This window comes from Miniopterus schreibersii, assembly GCF_964146895.1.
Source record: "Miniopterus schreibersii genome assembly, chromosome: 4".
NCBI classification, from domain to species: Eukaryota; Metazoa; Chordata; class Mammalia; order Chiroptera; family Miniopteridae; genus Miniopterus; species Miniopterus schreibersii.
Genome location: NC_138105.1, coordinates 20353967 through 20370391, shown reverse-complemented (window position 1 = coordinate 20370391; position 16425 = coordinate 20353967). Strand labels below are relative to the sequence as shown.

General features: G+C 37.0%; 1 protein-coding gene across 7 annotated transcripts in view; it reads right to left on the bottom strand.

The window, feature by feature from the left end:
- FAM13B (family with sequence similarity 13 member B) overlaps nucleotides 1–16425 on the bottom strand; it is a 71501-nt gene that overhangs the window by 12124 nt on the left and 42952 nt on the right. For 4 of the 7 annotated variants that reach the window (XM_081136860.1, XM_081136862.1, XM_081136859.1 and 1 more), the window contains 7 exons: nucleotides 15863–15995; nucleotides 11070–11134; nucleotides 8472–8520; nucleotides 7439–7586; nucleotides 2689–2899; nucleotides 1952–2081; nucleotides 1207–1288 (listed from right to left, as the gene is read on the bottom strand). In XM_081136860.1, coding sequence (XP_080992986.1) covers nucleotides 1207–1288; nucleotides 1952–2081; nucleotides 2689–2899; nucleotides 7439–7586; nucleotides 8472–8520; nucleotides 11070–11134; nucleotides 15863–15995 — 818 coding nt within the window. Of the gene's footprint in view, nucleotides 1–1206; nucleotides 1289–1951; nucleotides 2082–2688; nucleotides 2900–4351; nucleotides 4418–7438; nucleotides 7587–8471; nucleotides 8521–11069; nucleotides 11135–15862; nucleotides 15996–16425 lie in introns of all 7 variants that reach the window. The other 3 variants (XM_081136857.1, XM_081136858.1, XM_081136861.1) reach the window with 1 other exon arrangement.

Sequence of the window (16425 nt, the reverse complement as noted above, 5' to 3'; positions counted from 1 at the left end):
AAGATAAAATAGGATGGTATCACAGCGCTAAAAGGAAGAGAGCTGTGTTTGTAGAAAAGCAACTACATTGGATGGGATTGACAATGAAGGCCTTTCTGAGATAGTGATATCCTAGCTGAATGTGGAATAAAAAGATAACCTAGTACAAAAGATTTAGGGGAAGAACATTCCTCCCCAACTGAGGCAATAGCCAACAGTGCATAGGCCCTAAAACGTGGCATATTTAAGGAACATAAATGACAAAGGATAGTGATAAAATGAGCTAGGGGCAGAGTAGACAAGGTTTTGAAAGTCATGGCGAGAAATCTGGACTTTATTCTAAGTGGGAAGGGAAGCCCAATGAAGGGCTTTGAACCATTTTTAAAAAGATAGTTCTGGCTGTTATGAAGAGAATGGACTGTAGGACAAAAAGTGTGGAAGAAAAATGAAAAATTAGTTGGGAACCAATTTTCCTAGTTTAATGCCAGTTTGGTTAGAAATTGGCATTAAAGAAGGAAATGCTTAACAGAGTTGTAGGAAACAATTCTAAAGAAGAGATGAGAGAACCTAATTATAATAATGTAAACTCAATAACTATAGGGACACTGTGTTGTTCGTTGCTATAACCTCATGACTACAACTACTTTATATTTAAAAATACTAAAAATTTGGTTGAATTCAAATAAAGCAAAATATAATAGTCCAGATTATAAACCCATACTTGGTACGGATAATTTTTTTAAAGTATTAACAATTATTTTAAAACATGCTCACTAAACACACACAAAGTAATTATACTTTAGCAACTGCTGTTCTGGGTTAATACCCAGTAACACAATACCTAGTTTTTGATTCAAGAAGCCTTACTATTTAGTCCTTGTAGTATAAACAGTTCATTATGATTATATATTCTTAGTGTAAGTTGAAATACCGAAAACCAAAACTGCTTAATATTTGAAATATATTTCAGATAAACTTTATAATATAGTATCACCTATAGATATACAATCTAGGGCACCTTTCAAAAGAATACTACTCATTAAAACACAGGAAAGACATCTGGAAGAATTGTACAGCGCCACAACTGATCATAACTAATAAGACAATTTTTACTTTGGCGAAGTGTCCGAGATCTAAAATTAACAAAATTGTAACTATAATTCTCATAGGCATTATGAGGAATATTTTTTAAATGAAAATATATTACAAAAGTGGCACATTTTATACCTTTAATTTGCTTCCGCAGTTTGGTAAGCTCTGTCATCCATTTTAACACCTTTGGATTAGCTGCAATATCACTGTAGGAAGGCTGAAAAATTAAGAAACAGAATCACTGACACCTTTGTGGTAAGCAACAGTTACACTGATTTATGCCAAAGTAGTATTTTATGGTTTCCACAGCAGAGATTTCACTCAATCCTCACTTTCATCTTATCTTAAGTAGATATTAATGCAGAATATTAAGCAAAGCTCTCAAGAGCAGGATTTAGCAACTGGCAGAAGCCAGGTTTGAATATGGGTCTTCTGACTCCTTGTACAGGATTCTTTCAACTTCATGTTCTAATTATTAAATTATAATATTAAAATTTATTATTAAATTTAAATTGTTTATTATTACATTTTAAATTTATTATTTATTATATTTATTTCAATTTATTAAACTCTCTCTTTCTCCACCTACTATCCTTGGCACTTGTAGTTTTAGGAGAGCAGTAGTAGTATTAACATGATTTGTCAAAGTAAAGTATTTACTTTAAAAATTCTACAAGCTCTTTTGCCCATGTAAATATAGCGATGCAAGAGCAAGAGCACTGGCATGAAAATCAGGAGATTAAGGATATATATAATCTCGGATCTGTATGATGTCTGGGCATTTCAGATTCATTCTCTCTCCCAGGAAGAGATGGACTAATGCTCTCCAAATACATTCTCCCAGTTCCAATAGATCTAGCTGGCAAGGCTACAAACTTACCTTGCTATTTCTTTCCCTTTCAAACTGCTCTTCAAATTGTCTAATTTTTTTCTGAAGTTTCTTGACCAACTGATATGGTGTTCTGTCTTCTCTTTTCTCATCTTTTGAACTAAAGGATGATCTTCGAATCCTGAATTAAAACAAGAGGCAAACACTATGTTAAAATGTTAAGTTATCAACACCATATCTCTTATTACCCTGACATAAAGTGATACTATTACCAAGAAGTATATCCCTCAGACTAAAAAACAGTCAGAAAAAGAAACTTATGCTGTGGTGTTACAGGCCACAAAATTAGCTATCACAAGTGTTGATGAAAAGTTCCTTGGGCAAAAGGAAAAAAGAAACAAAGATACCTAGGCAGCTCAGAGCTCTCTTTGTGTTCAAACTGCAAAGGAAAGGTTTTGACATTAAGAATCAATTTAATCTAAAATTTTGACAATAAAACCATTAGGGACTGATGAGCTCCACTTGCTGCTTCTCTTCCAGAGTTCTGTATTTCAATGAATGATTAAATGAATAAATACACCATGAGAAAATATCTATTAGAAAGCAAATCCCAAACAGTACATCCCAATGAACCCAGAATTTAGGGATCCAAAAAATTAAGTTACAAAAATGTACTTCATGAAAGAGGGGAGAAAGCTTTGAACTGCAGATCCAGAGGATTAAATTTCTCAAAGGACCTGGGTACACAATAGGAATCACCTCTCTTAAGTACATAAAAAATCATATACCTAGCAAAAGACAGTGCTTTTGATGAGGAAGCCAACGTTTCTGGATCATGAAGGAAACGCTGGCTTTGCCCAAAATCTAAACTACGGTGTGATAATACTGGAGGGCAGTCCTCTTCCAGAGGGTGATGATTCATTCTTCCAGCTTGTGGAGAGAGCTGAGCTTCTCCAGACTCAGAGTCTTCCTGCCAAGACTTAAAAGCAGGAAATGGCTCTGTAAAATAAACACAAAGAATAGTACCATGGGTCTCTTGGTTTCATATGGAAAAAAAGTCACATAATATCAGCTATATGTCCTTTAAATCAGATCATTATGTGGTGGTTCAGATAATATTTATGATACATTTTTTTAAAAAACAAGGGATACTAGGATCTTCATAACGCCTACTCTAGTTTAAAATTGCCTGAGTTTCATTTTTAAGCCAAGAAATCTATTTTCATATAAGAAGCTATACTTTAAATTTCTGAACCCAGTCACAAAGCAAGAAAGGACACTGTCAAGCTCTTAAAAATTATAGCAAATGTTATTTTTAAAGTATGGGAAAGTCTTCATTTAGAAACACTCAAAAGTCCTTAGTTAGGAATTTAACTTAGCCAAATGCTGCCAGGTGAATAAATTGTCCCTCACTGTCAAGTGGCTGTTAAGAAGAAGTGGAAGCTATTCCCCAACCTATACAGAACACTCATCAAATGGAGCTCCCCGATTCCAAAATAATTCTAACATTTCAAAATGAGTAGCTAATTCACTTAACAGCACCTGGCCTCTAACATTAAACTGTGGTGGTTATTTTCTGTTATGGGATTCCTATCCATAATATATATTTTAATAATTAAACACTCAACAGTATTATCAAGACATAATTTAATAGCACTAGTCTTTCTTAAACGCATTTATTTTATTGGTTATCCTGTATGTGTTCAAATAAAACCATGTTGACATATTTAATATCTTTGCACATATAAGGTTCAATTACATATATAATACATAGAGATAAACACACAGTCCACAAATATACTCCAAATATAAACTTAACTTCAAGTACCACTGGAGTCTGTGGGGGAGGGGAGACACTTTTCACTTTTCCATCTACATATTAACTTTATTTAAAACTATAATTTAAAACTTTGATGCCATGGCTATTAACAATAACAAAAATGAGTTTTAAGGTATTTTTGGATGCAAAGACGGCTTGACAGTGTCAAAAATCAAGAATGGTTTCTTTTTCTTCACACAATAGCTAAGGATTGCTACTTTAGTAATTTAGTTTTTTACTTTATGCATTAGCAATATAAAGCATTACATTTTTTTCCCAGTGTAATAAAAAAACCATAATTTTGTTAGTTTTTAAAGCCAAGATCAATCTGATCACTAAAAAATTGGGTACAAAGCGTGCAATCCCACAATAAACCCAGCAATAAAGTGATTTTCAAAGCAACCCTTGTACCTGCTTCCCAGCTAATAAGTAACTGGTAATAAACATTTTACTAAAAATCTCCTATTTTAAGAAAAGACAGAAGTAATAAAAACAATTTTTTCTGGGTACCATTTTTAACCCAGATCAGTTTTCCTATCATATGGGGACAGCAGGAGAAGGGCTAATAAAAAAGGCAAACAGAGTGAACCATAAAAAGGCATAAAAACTAAACTATGGTGAACCATACTTACCCTCCCCATCTCTCTGCAGATGCATTGTTTTGAAATCAATGAGGGGAAAAGTGATAGGGCATGACGCTAATAAAATGGAAAAAATGGCAAAAAATACTAAAGTGAACACACAGCACAGTCAGAACAAACCATACACATAACTAACACAAGCCAAAGATACCAAAAACATTTCCCTAAAACCAGTTAGACATTCCGCTCAAAAACTTTATTCAAAGAAATTATTAACCAAACTTTAAAAACAAACACAAACATACATTTCCATTTCAGCAAGCAAGGCAAAAAAATCAAAGAGTATTGTTTTGTTAAAACTCAAACATAAAACTGAAGAAATGGAAACTCTTAACCAGATACTACTTGAAGCTTTTCAGTATAATTGATTTGACAGAAAAATATCTCCTTTTTATTGTTCTTTGATTGCTGTTTTCCATTCAGGACTTAGCAGGAGAGAATCTAAAGGAAAAATGTTATCCACTTCCATTAAAAGCCAAGACCTTTGAACAGCTGCTACAAATTCACACTCATGGTAGGTATGTGCTACCTGCTTGCTACTGTATTCTGTTGACTGTACTTTGAGCAATACAAAAAAGAAAGCCCACACACAGGAAGAGGTAGGCCTATATCTGGAGGCACCCCACTTCTCTTATAGTAAGAGTCACACGTAGCCCTGGCCAGTGTTCTCAGTGGTTAGAGCATCGGCCTGAGCACCAAAGGGTCGGAGATTCAATTCCCGGTCAGGGGCGGCGCGTATGTGGGTTGCAGGTACGATCCCTGGCCCCGGTCAGGGCATATACAGGAGGCAACCAACTGATGTGTCTCTCTCACATCGATGTTTCTCTCTCTCTCTCCATCCCTCACTCCCTTCCACTCTCTCTAAAAAAAAACACAAAATCAATGGAGAAAATATCCTCAAATGAGGATTAACAAAAAAGAAGAAAAAAGTCACACTCAAACAAGGTATGTCTTTGATTCTAGGGTATTTAAGGTCTAAAGTAATTCAGTCTCTTAAGAAATACTTTTATTTAGACTATCCTAGTGCCTAGCTATAGAAAATCAATCTTTGTATTGGCGGCAACACTGGAAGGAACAATATGGTCTGCTAACGAGCCACTCTCCCAGCACACACAGGGTTCATGGCTGACAAGTTCACTCAGATGTCTGTTACCCTTTGCTCTCTGAAAAGTCACTGACACCTATTCCTGGAAGTGCCAGAAGGAGGCCTCCATCAACCTGTCAAGGCTATTGAGCCACGTGGATAACAGGGCAGCTTGGGCACTGAAAATCAGAGATCAGTAGTCCATCCTTACCTGCCTTCCGTACCACAAGTGGTACCGGGTAGATTCTGACACACAAACAAAAGAGAGCCCAACACTAGGTTCTCTTTGGGGAAGTCCACAGAAAGCTGAAGAGACAGACAATGTCTTATCTCAAGTGATTAAAAACAATTGTTCTTTTATGTGTAATACTTAAGATGAGGACCTTCAGAATTGTAAGAGGCTGCAATCTCCAAGAGGAAAAAGTCCTTTGTCAGAATTCCAGACTCATCTTTCAGAGACTCCTTTCCTAAGGCAGCTTCAGGGATGCTCTGTTGACCATCACGCCTTTTCAGTAACTACGCCAGGTTAAATAACTGCCAGGATAACTAAGAGGGACATTTGACTTTCTCTGTCACCAGGATGCTAAAATACCTCCTCACTCTGGGGAGCATGTTCATAAATTCTAAACAGCCTAATAACCCAGAACAAAGCAAATGAAAGACAGCTTCCTGATTTGTGTATTAGTCTAAATTAAGACACATAATATGCCACTGGGGGGCATGCCAAACACCCAGACAAAAAATAGGGGAGCGGGAAAGGGGAGACAGCAGTAAAGGTTGGCACAGACAATGAGTTGGTTGGGACTTTAGAAATTGGCTATATCTTAAAAATAAATACATAAAAACACTCCAACTGTGATCAGGTGAGTAGACTTGAGGCAGCAAAAGGAGTCCATGGTACTGGCTCTGCAATTCCTCTTGTTATTGCCACTGTATGTCATTAGCTAACTTGCCAAAGGTGAGGTAACCAAGGGATCTTCATCCAAGTGAACAAATATGTAACTTTAAGATTCCTGAGTTGTCTCATTGTCTCTTTATCAAGGAAGGTATATGATCCAAAAGGACTCCTGGATCCAAATTTGTTGCTTGCTTCCACTCCCCACTTCAACATTTTATTTCAAAGTTTACAAATATACAGCCAAGTTTAAAGAATTTTACAGTGAACATCCATATATCAATTACCTAGATTCTATGGTTAACATTTGACTAAATTTGCTTTATAACATTTATCTATCCCATTAACCATCTTATTTTTTCATGAATTTCAAAGTAAAATCAGGTATCAGCATACATCCCCATAAACACTTCAGCATGCAAATTAATCACTGCAGTTCAAAATTTATTGTTTTTGCTTTTTATAAAAAAGAAAAACTTATATATAATGAAATCCAAGTTCTAAGTATACATTTTCTGAATTTTGACAAAGGCATATCCCCAGGTGTCTTGCTTTTTAAATTTAAATTCAAACTTCTCTCCTTTGTAAAAATTGCTAGGACCCAGCTCCCAAACTTCATAACCTAACCTAATACAGGGATATGGTACAGTATTTGCATAGAAATTCTCCTGAAGGTAATTTTTTTTAAAAAAAGTATTCCTGATGATCAAAAAGAACAGGTAGCTATACATAAGCTCCCTCTTTAATGTGGTGAGATTCCCAAGCCCGAATATATTGGACTTTCAAAGACTGGTCAATATCACCTAGTTTAACAATTAACAAAAGCCTATCATGGGTGATTTTATTTTTCTCTCTCTGTTCTAACATCCATCTTCAAAGCTAATGGATTAGATAAGAACTTCTAGTTCATAAGAGATAGTTGCCACATAATCTCATTAGTGCACCTAAGTAAAAACACTCACTCTTTTTTATATGAAAAAGAGAACAGAAAATCAAAATCAATAATGTCCAGAAAAAGGGCAGTAATCTCATTACTGCTTTAGGTAATTTCAGTTACAAAGAACATTATCAGGAAAAGAATACGTGTGGGTAAAATTACCTTCCCATTTATCACCATCAGAAACATTCTTCAGATCTAAATGTGGAATTTGGACACATGCTGCTTCTCCTTGAATACCAACACTCTGATTTCCTGGCACTTCTGATTCAGTGTTGGCATTCAAATCACATATCTTGCTGCAAGAGTCCTGTATTTTAAAATAAAGTATACATTTCACAACCAGGAAGTTTTTCATACCCAGCTTAAAGACAACCAGCATCGCCCTAGCTAGTCTGGCTCAGTGGTTAGAGCATCAGCCCCTCAGACTGAAGGGTCCTGGGTTCGATCCCGACCAAGGGCATGTGCTTCAGTTGAAGGCTCGATCCCCGGCCCCGGTCAGGGCATGTGCAGGGGGCAACCAATTGCTGTGTCTCTCTCACACACCTCTCTCTCTCTCTATCTCTCTCTTTCTCTCTCCCTCCCTCCCTCCCAGTCTCTGAAAAAGCAATGGAAAAAATCCTCTGGTGAGGATTAAAAAAAAGACAACCAGCATATATCCTTGTGTAGTCTTCATCAGTTTACAGTGCCTGTACAGTCAGCTGCCCCACTCCCACCATCCAAACTATTTTCAAATGTAAATTTGCAGTATATAAGATGTCTTACTGGGAGACTAAGTTTGGATCCCAAGTTCAGGAAAGTGTTTTCATAACCAAGTTTCTTTTAACCAAAAGTGGCATATTAAGTGCTACTTAAACTGTAAAACATTTGGTAAGAGTATCTATATTTAAACTCCCTTGCCCGGCCGGGGCGTGGCTCAGCGGCTGAGCATGGACCTGGGATCCAGGCAATCGGGGTTCAATTCCCGGTCAGGGTACATGCCCGAGTTGTGGGCTCAATCAATGACTCTCTCATCGTTGATGTTTCTATTTCTCTCTCTCCCTCTCCTTTCCTCTCTCTAAAATCAATAAAGATATTTTTTTTAAAAAAAAAAACTCCCTTGAAACCTACATAACCCAAAAGTTAAAAGCCAGATATAATTGTAGATTAAGTCTAGTCAAAATTTTAAGAACCATAAAAGAAAAAGAATTCTTACCAGAATCAAGTGTGACAATTTATCACTGTCAAATGACAAATATTCTTTCCTAAAAATACAAATAAAGTTATTAGACCTCTGAGAATAAATAGGTAACTATCACTGCATATTTCTCATCTAGAGCCCTCTCTTCCCCACATAGCTAGCATTTACTACGGGACAGAATGACAGCTAGACACATGCCCATTCTTTGGAGCCCTATATCTGAAAATCACACACTACTGAAAAGATCCACAGAATCACTTCAGGTTAGGAAAATAAAGTAATGTTCACCACCCTCCCATACAGCCACACCAAAAAAAAAAAATCTTAAAAGAAAAATAAGCCCGGCCAGAATATCTCAGTTGGTTGAGTGTCATTCTGTGCACTGAAGGGTTGGAGGTTCAATTCCTGGTTAGGGCACATGCCTGGGTTGCCCGTTGATTCCCAGTCAGGGCACAGTCGGAAGGCAACAGATCAATGTCTCCCTCTCTCCTCCCCTGCCTCCCTCTAAGCATGTCCTTGGGCGAGGATTAAGAAGAAGAAAAAAAGACAACCCATAATAAATAAAAACCAAAAGGACTGAATGTATAAATGCAAAAGACTTTAGAAAATAAATATTAGTTTTAACCAAACAGTTTTATACTCCCCCACTCTGGGATTGTTTTTTCTTTTAAAGATGATTTTTGAAAGGCATAGCTAGGTCTATACTTTAAATCTGCTTGTGCTCTATCACAATCAAAGTAAGGCTACTTCTTCTAAACCTCTCTTTCCTAAAAACATCATGATAACATGTAAACAGGAAATTTTTAAAAATCTCAATTCACCTATTTCCCCACAAAAACCCACCCGTTTAGAATAAGTGTTACACCAAGTGTCACAAATGATCTCTACCTACATGAGCAATTAGCGGAGCTTCTAGTACTTAGTAGGTTATCAGTGTGCCTACTGGGAGAAGTTCTCCCCAAAGACACTGTGGCAAGTTGCAATGACACACACAGGTGCTGCTCTAGCCCTGCCATAACAGAGTGTACACTCAGAAGATTTGACCTAAATTCGGCAAGTCATCTCCTCAAATACCTAACTACCTTATTCTTACTGAGCATGTAAACAACTAAATTTCCTGGCAAGCTCAAAGGCCTTCCTTTGCTCAGAGTGGGAACAAGTGGTGGGATGAGCTAAATTCTACCCTATCAGATTAAATTTGAGAAACATGAGTGTTAAACATACAAAATATAAAATCCACCTAACCAAGAAACTCTTTGGATCTAAAAACAAGTTTGCTAACCTATACACAAGTTGAAGAGGAAAGAGCTTTTTCCAAAAAGATTGAGTCCTCACTAAATGGATCCTTATTGTTCTACCAAATCCAGATGTCATCATTCTGGGGATGCCTGTCAATGCTGTTAATCTTATATCTTCAGCCCATAGCTCCAATACTCCCTGGGCTGGAAGAGGATCATTCCTGCCTCCTGAAAGGAAGCACAAGGAACTGCTGTAAGCAGGAAATCTGTGGACCTTCAGAGTATGGGGACGCTCCAGAGACATGGCTCCAAAGAATTTACTTACCCTCAGAGAACTGGTTTCCCACTCCCAATTAAAAGAGACAATGGCATTAACACAAGCTTACCCTTGCCAACAGGCTATCATCAAATTAATAATGCTGTTCGGAATTTCTCAGTATTTACAATCTAGTCTGCAACTTTATTACTGATTTGGTTTCAGAATATCAATGATCTTTCCTAAGAAAATTACAATGCACTTCTCAGCAACATCTTAAATAATTATAAAAAGGGTAACAAAATCCAACACCTACCATGGTGACTTAAAACATTCTAGAAAACTTCCGTTCAAAGGGACTCTATCTATTGACTATCTATGGAGACTACATATGGCTGAAATATTCATGGCTTCAAGGAATCCCCTTCCCATTACAGCTGGCCAAGGGGATAAACAAGCACCAAATGCATAAGGTGATTATGCTAAGTGAAATAAGTCAGATGAAAAAGACAAACACATATAATTCAAACAAACGAACAAAACAACCTAAACCCAACTCATAGATACATACAACCGAATGGTGGTTACCAGAGGGAAAGGAGGGTGGGGAAGAGCAAACTAGATAAAGGGGATCAAATATTCGCATATAATATAGAATTATAATGCTGTACACCTGAAACTTATATAATGTTACCTCAATAAATTTAATTTAAAAAAAAAAAAAAAAGACAGTCCTGGGACACACACACCAAGGAGAAGGGGAATATATATATATATTTTTTTTGAAGCAAATATGCTACAATCTTTGTTAGTCATCTATAGTTCCAAGACTACGATACACTGAAAGCTTTATTCAGAATATCAATAAATTCCCAATTGTTCTATAAATTAACTGAAAGTTTTTAGTGTCTCCAAGGTAGCTGTGTTCATCCCTCTGAATGTTTTCCAAGTTATAACTGTCTGAACTTGCACCCCTTTGAATTTAATATGCTTTATGCTTACCAGTAAAACAAGAAGCTTGGTTCTTTCGAGAGTCATGTAAAAATTTCACCCCCAAATTTAAGAACTCCAAATCTCAAAATGATTGATCGAGTAGCAACAACAAAAGGAAACGCTTACCTCTCAAGGCAGCCTTCTTCCCCATCACCATGAGCACCACACGGCTCTAACAGTATGCCTACAGGCTGACAAAAAGAACAACACCACTGCATTAATGGGACTCCCAATACTCCTATGTGAGAGGAAGTTTCCAGTCTCAATTAGAATAGCAGATTACAAAGTTAGTCGAATGCCCTTCTTTAACTTGCTACCCTATTAGGTTAACAGGTACTGCTACTATCACAATCCTTTTCCTTCCCCAGAATTTTCTCCTCCAAAAATGATGGTCTTATGGTCTCATTTACCAACAGCCGCTTCTCCTTCTCCTCAGCCACAAACAGAAGTTTGATAGCTTCTTAGCAAGTCACAGAGGAGTCATGTAGTTCACCAGATCCTTTTATTTGAAATAACAACTGTGAACTTCAAAAACACATAAGAACACTCCTTCATTTCTCAATGGACTTACAGTGACACCATCCGTCCCTATTCCTCCCCAAAATAAATACCTACTAAGTCTAACACAAATGTCATGTGCATTATTACAAATTATGTAAACTTTTTAGTGTTCTGATCACTACCTCTGAAATAAACAAACGGTTCAATTCTTCTTAGATTCTTAAGAAACAGGACCCACTTTGTTTAATATGAAAGATAGTCCATAATTATCTAAAAAGGGCTATTAAAATACTTTTCCCTTTTCCAACTACATATCTCTCTAAGGCTAAATTGTCTTCACACACTTCAAACAAAAGAACCTATATAGCAATAACCATGCCATTCCTTAAAATAAAAAATTTTTAAATGGCTGCTTGTTATTAAGGAAAAAAAAGTAACCTTATTTGTTATCTTGAATGAGTTTATCATTGTTCTTGTTTAAGTGAATTAATAAACATTTTTTAATTTCTCAGTTTTAATTTCCAACAGTAAATACTGATAGATATTCCTATGTAAACAATAGCTTTACAGGATCCTCAGTAACTTTTAAAAGTATAAAGAAGTCCTAACATCCAAAGTGTGAGAACCACTGATCTAGAAAAAAGACTTAGCTTCATTCTTAAACATGAAGGTTTCTGGGTACTGTTATCCAGACCCAAATTTTTTTTTTCTGGGCTCACAATGAGCTACAGTTCAGTTTGGTGTTTGTTTTCTCAGGGGCTTGAAATTGAGAGTGGGATTGTAGTAGTTTTCACTCTCCCTAGTATCTTTTTGAGATTCCTGTTGTGCAAGCCAGATATTCAACCAAAACCAGATCCTAATGACTGTGTTGGGAGCTTTACATTTCAAGCTGCTATAAATCATTAAACAGTTCTACAAATAAGGAAAACTGCACAGCACAAATTCTCTTCAGCATTTCATTCAAAACCATACCCTCCACCCCCATGTGTCATGGTGTGTCATTTACCTGCTCCTGATTCCACTGAAGTAGTTGTGTGTCCCACCCCCAGCACACAACGGATTAAATTCAACTCCTTGGGCCCAACTTCTCAACCAAAAGTGAGTTTTGCAAGTTATTTAGCAAGGTATTGTTATAGCACAGTAAAAGCTAGGAATATTTCAGGACAAGTGGAATAGGGAAACTAAGACAGATAGTTAAACAGCAGCTTGAAGCCACCTCGTAAATCCTATCTTCCAGACTCAAAGAACAAAATTAAATCCCAGCTCTACCTTCCTCATCACAAATATGAAGCATAATAATCATTTACTTGTCTATCTCAGTTATTATGAAAAAATCAAACAGCTTACAAAAAAATTATAAAGTTATATTATAAAAGTATTGTTATTACATCACTACGTATTATCCAACCTACTATTCTTTGTTTTTAATTTGTTTTAAATATATCTTTTTTTTTAAATATATCTTTATTGATTTCAGACAGAGGAAAGGAGAGGGAGAGAGAAAGATAGAAACATCAATGATAAGAGAGTCATTGATTGGCTGCCTCCTGCACGCCCCCGACTGGGGATCCAGCCCGCAACCCGGGCATGTGCCCTGACCAGGAATCGAACAACGATCGCCTAGATCCTAGGTCGACTTTCAACCACTGAGCCACGCCCGGCCAGGCACTAAATATATTTTTATTGATTTCAGAGAGAGGAATGGAGAGGAAGAGATAGAAACATCAAGGATGAGAGAGTCATCATTGATCAGCTGCCTCCTGCACGTCCTCTACTGGGGATCAAGCCGGCAACCTGCACATGTGCCCTGACCAGGAATCCAACCACGATTTCCTGGATCCTAGGTCGACGCTGAACCACTAAGCCATGCCTGACAGGGTTCAACCTACTATTCTTTTTACTATATCATTGAGGAAATAACTGGGCATTCTGCAATCCATACAGAACCTTAAAACTGAGCTGTCCCAATCATCAGTCTGTGTTTCCTTAGTACCTACTGCTTTATTTTTATGCCAAGATGGAACTGGAAGGTTCTGAGAAAAGAACTGACATTATGTAATTTTCATTTTAAAAAAATATCTCCGGCTGCTGCACTGAGAACAGACCATAGAGAGACAAAGATGAGATCGGTTAGGAAGCTATCTTAATCCAGGCGAAATGACGTTGGCTTCAATCTGCATGTGGGTGGCAATGGAAACAGTAAACAGAAACAGTGCTCAGGCTCTAGATAACGGTTGAAGGTACAGCCAACTGAACTTTGTGAGACTGATGTGAGAAAGAAATCAAGAATGACTCTAGTTTTTTGGCCTGTAGGTATAGGAGATATTGCCCTTTAATGAGATTTTAAAGATAAAAGGAAGGGCAGACGTGCAACAAGATTACAAATTCAGTTTGTGCATGTTAAGCTTAAGATGTTTAAAAAATATTCAAATGGAAATGTCGAGTAAAACAGCTAGATCTAGGAATCTAAAATTTAAGAGAGGTCTGGACTAGAGATATAAATTTGGAAACCTTTAGCACATCTATGTTATCTCATTAGACTAAATGAGATTACCAGAGGAGTGAATGAAAATGAAAACAATCTGAGAATTGGGCTCTGGGCCATTCCAAATTTCTAAGATTCAGAACAGGAAAAGCAATCAGGGAAAGGATAAGGGATAGAGCAGACAGTCACATAGGAAAAATAACAGGAGTGAGATATCCTGAAAGCCAAGTGAAGAAAATGTACCAAGGTAGTGGGAGAGATTAACTGAAATTAAATTGTGCTCTCAGGTCAAGTAAAAGGTGTAACAGACACCATTGGTGACTTACAAGAACGGTTTCAGAGGAAGGTAGGAGCAAAATGTTGCCTGTAGTGGGTTTAAGAAAAGACTGGGAGGAGAGAATTAAAGAAGACAGAGACCATTCAAGGGAAGCAGACAATTCATATAAAAGGGAGAAGGGAAAAAGGGCTGTTGCTAGACTGGGGATAAAGGGTTAAGAGAGAGTTTTTTCATACTAAACATGGGAGAAATAATAGTATAAATATTTTACACTAATGGAAATGATCCAGGAGACAGGGACAAATTAATAGTCCAGGAAAGGGCAAGGAGACAACTACAGAAGCAATAACCATGAATAAAGGAAAAGGAATTAACCTAATATACCAGAGGAAGTAACAGCATTAATACACAAGCAATATATAAGTCCAGTCAGTAGTAAAAGCAGCAGCTTAACTTCTGTGAAATGTTTTCCAATTTATAAAATAATTTTATACTTTAACTTCTTTCGATATTTAAAATAATTCTCTAACATCAGTATTACTAGACTTACCTATAGAAAAGAAAAAAAGAAGCTCAGAGAATTTAGGTGACTTACTGAAGTCACACTGCTCTTAAGAGGTGAAGCCAGAATACCAATCTCAATTGCCTGACTCTAAATTTCTTATGTCTACTTTAGTTTATGGTTTAGAATGAAAACATGCTGAAGAAAACCTCCTTATCAATTAATTAGAAAGATGCCGCTTTGTACATTTATTGAAATTATGTTAAAAACAATGTTACTACTAACAACTGTGACAGCAAAAATAATTTTTTTAAATCTATTTTTATTGATGACAGAGAAAAGAAGGGAGAGGGAGAGAGAGAAACATCAACAATGAGAATCATTGAGCAGCTGCCTCCCGCATGTCCCCCGCTGGGGATTGAGCCTGCAACCTGGGCACATGCCCTGACAGGGAATCAAACCGGGATCTCCTGGATCATAGGTTGATGATGCTCAACTGCTGAGCCACACACGCTAGGCGAAAAATAATTTATTTTTAAAGTGATATTCATGGGTTTTCTCTAATCATGAAAAAGTCTGGGGAATAGAGAAAAACTTTTAAAAGAACAAAATTTAACCACAATACTACCAACCTTCTCAGCTAACATTATTTGTCTTTCCAGAAAATACTTAAAATAAGGCATTTTATACCTACTTCTCTACTCAATAATGGTTCCTGACCTCTATTAAGAAAATGTATGTTCTCGGGACTTAGAATCCAGACAAATAGGTGTGTTAGAAAAGACAATAGTGTCCTGGCTGGTTTGGCTCAGTGGTTAGAGTATAGGCCCTGGGACGGAAGGGTCCAGGGATCGATTCAAGCCAAGGGCATGTTGCAGGCTTGATCCCTGGCCCCCTTACGAGCTCGTGCGGGAGGCAATCAATCGACGTATGTCTCTCTCGCTCTCACATTGATGTCTGTCTGTCTCTCTCTCTCCCTTCCATTCTCTCTGAAAAACAATGGAAAAAATATCCTCAGGTGAAAATTAAAAAAGAGGAAGACGAAGAAAAGATAGTGAACTATGGCTTCTGGTATCAAAGGAACACGTGAAGCAATCAGAGTTGTATGTCTAGCACATCTAAGAGAGATTTTTTAAAGTCTTTGCATTTCTTACCTGGTTATTTTCTTCATCCTCAAACACAAAATCTTGCTGCATAACTTCATTGTCTAAATTAGTGCTAGCCACAGGTTCTGAGCAGTCTCTGTTACTTTCACTGGCATTAATAATATCATCAGCAATGTCAACCCTAGTGATGAAGATTGAAAAATCAGATCAGGCTAAATGTTGAATATGGAATGCCTTTAAAATAAGTATCAACAATTATCTGAAACTTTTACTTATTAAAGAAAATGTGTCCTTTTCATAAAAATCTACTCTTTCTTTATCCTGACAGGTTCTATTATTAAATGCACTATTTATTTTTGTCTCTCCATGGGATGTTGTGAGGAATCTACCTTGTTAGTTATCCCTCTTGAAAATTTTCTAAAACAAATGAATGGTGCCCTGCTCAGTGTGGCTGAATTGGTAGGAGCGTTATCTCGTACACCAAAAGTCTGCAGGTTCAATTCCCGGTCAGGGCACATGCCCAGGTTGTGGGCCCAATCCCCAATCGGGGCAGTGCAGGAGGCAGCTGATCAATGATGACTCATCATTGATGTTTCTCTCTCTCTCTCTCA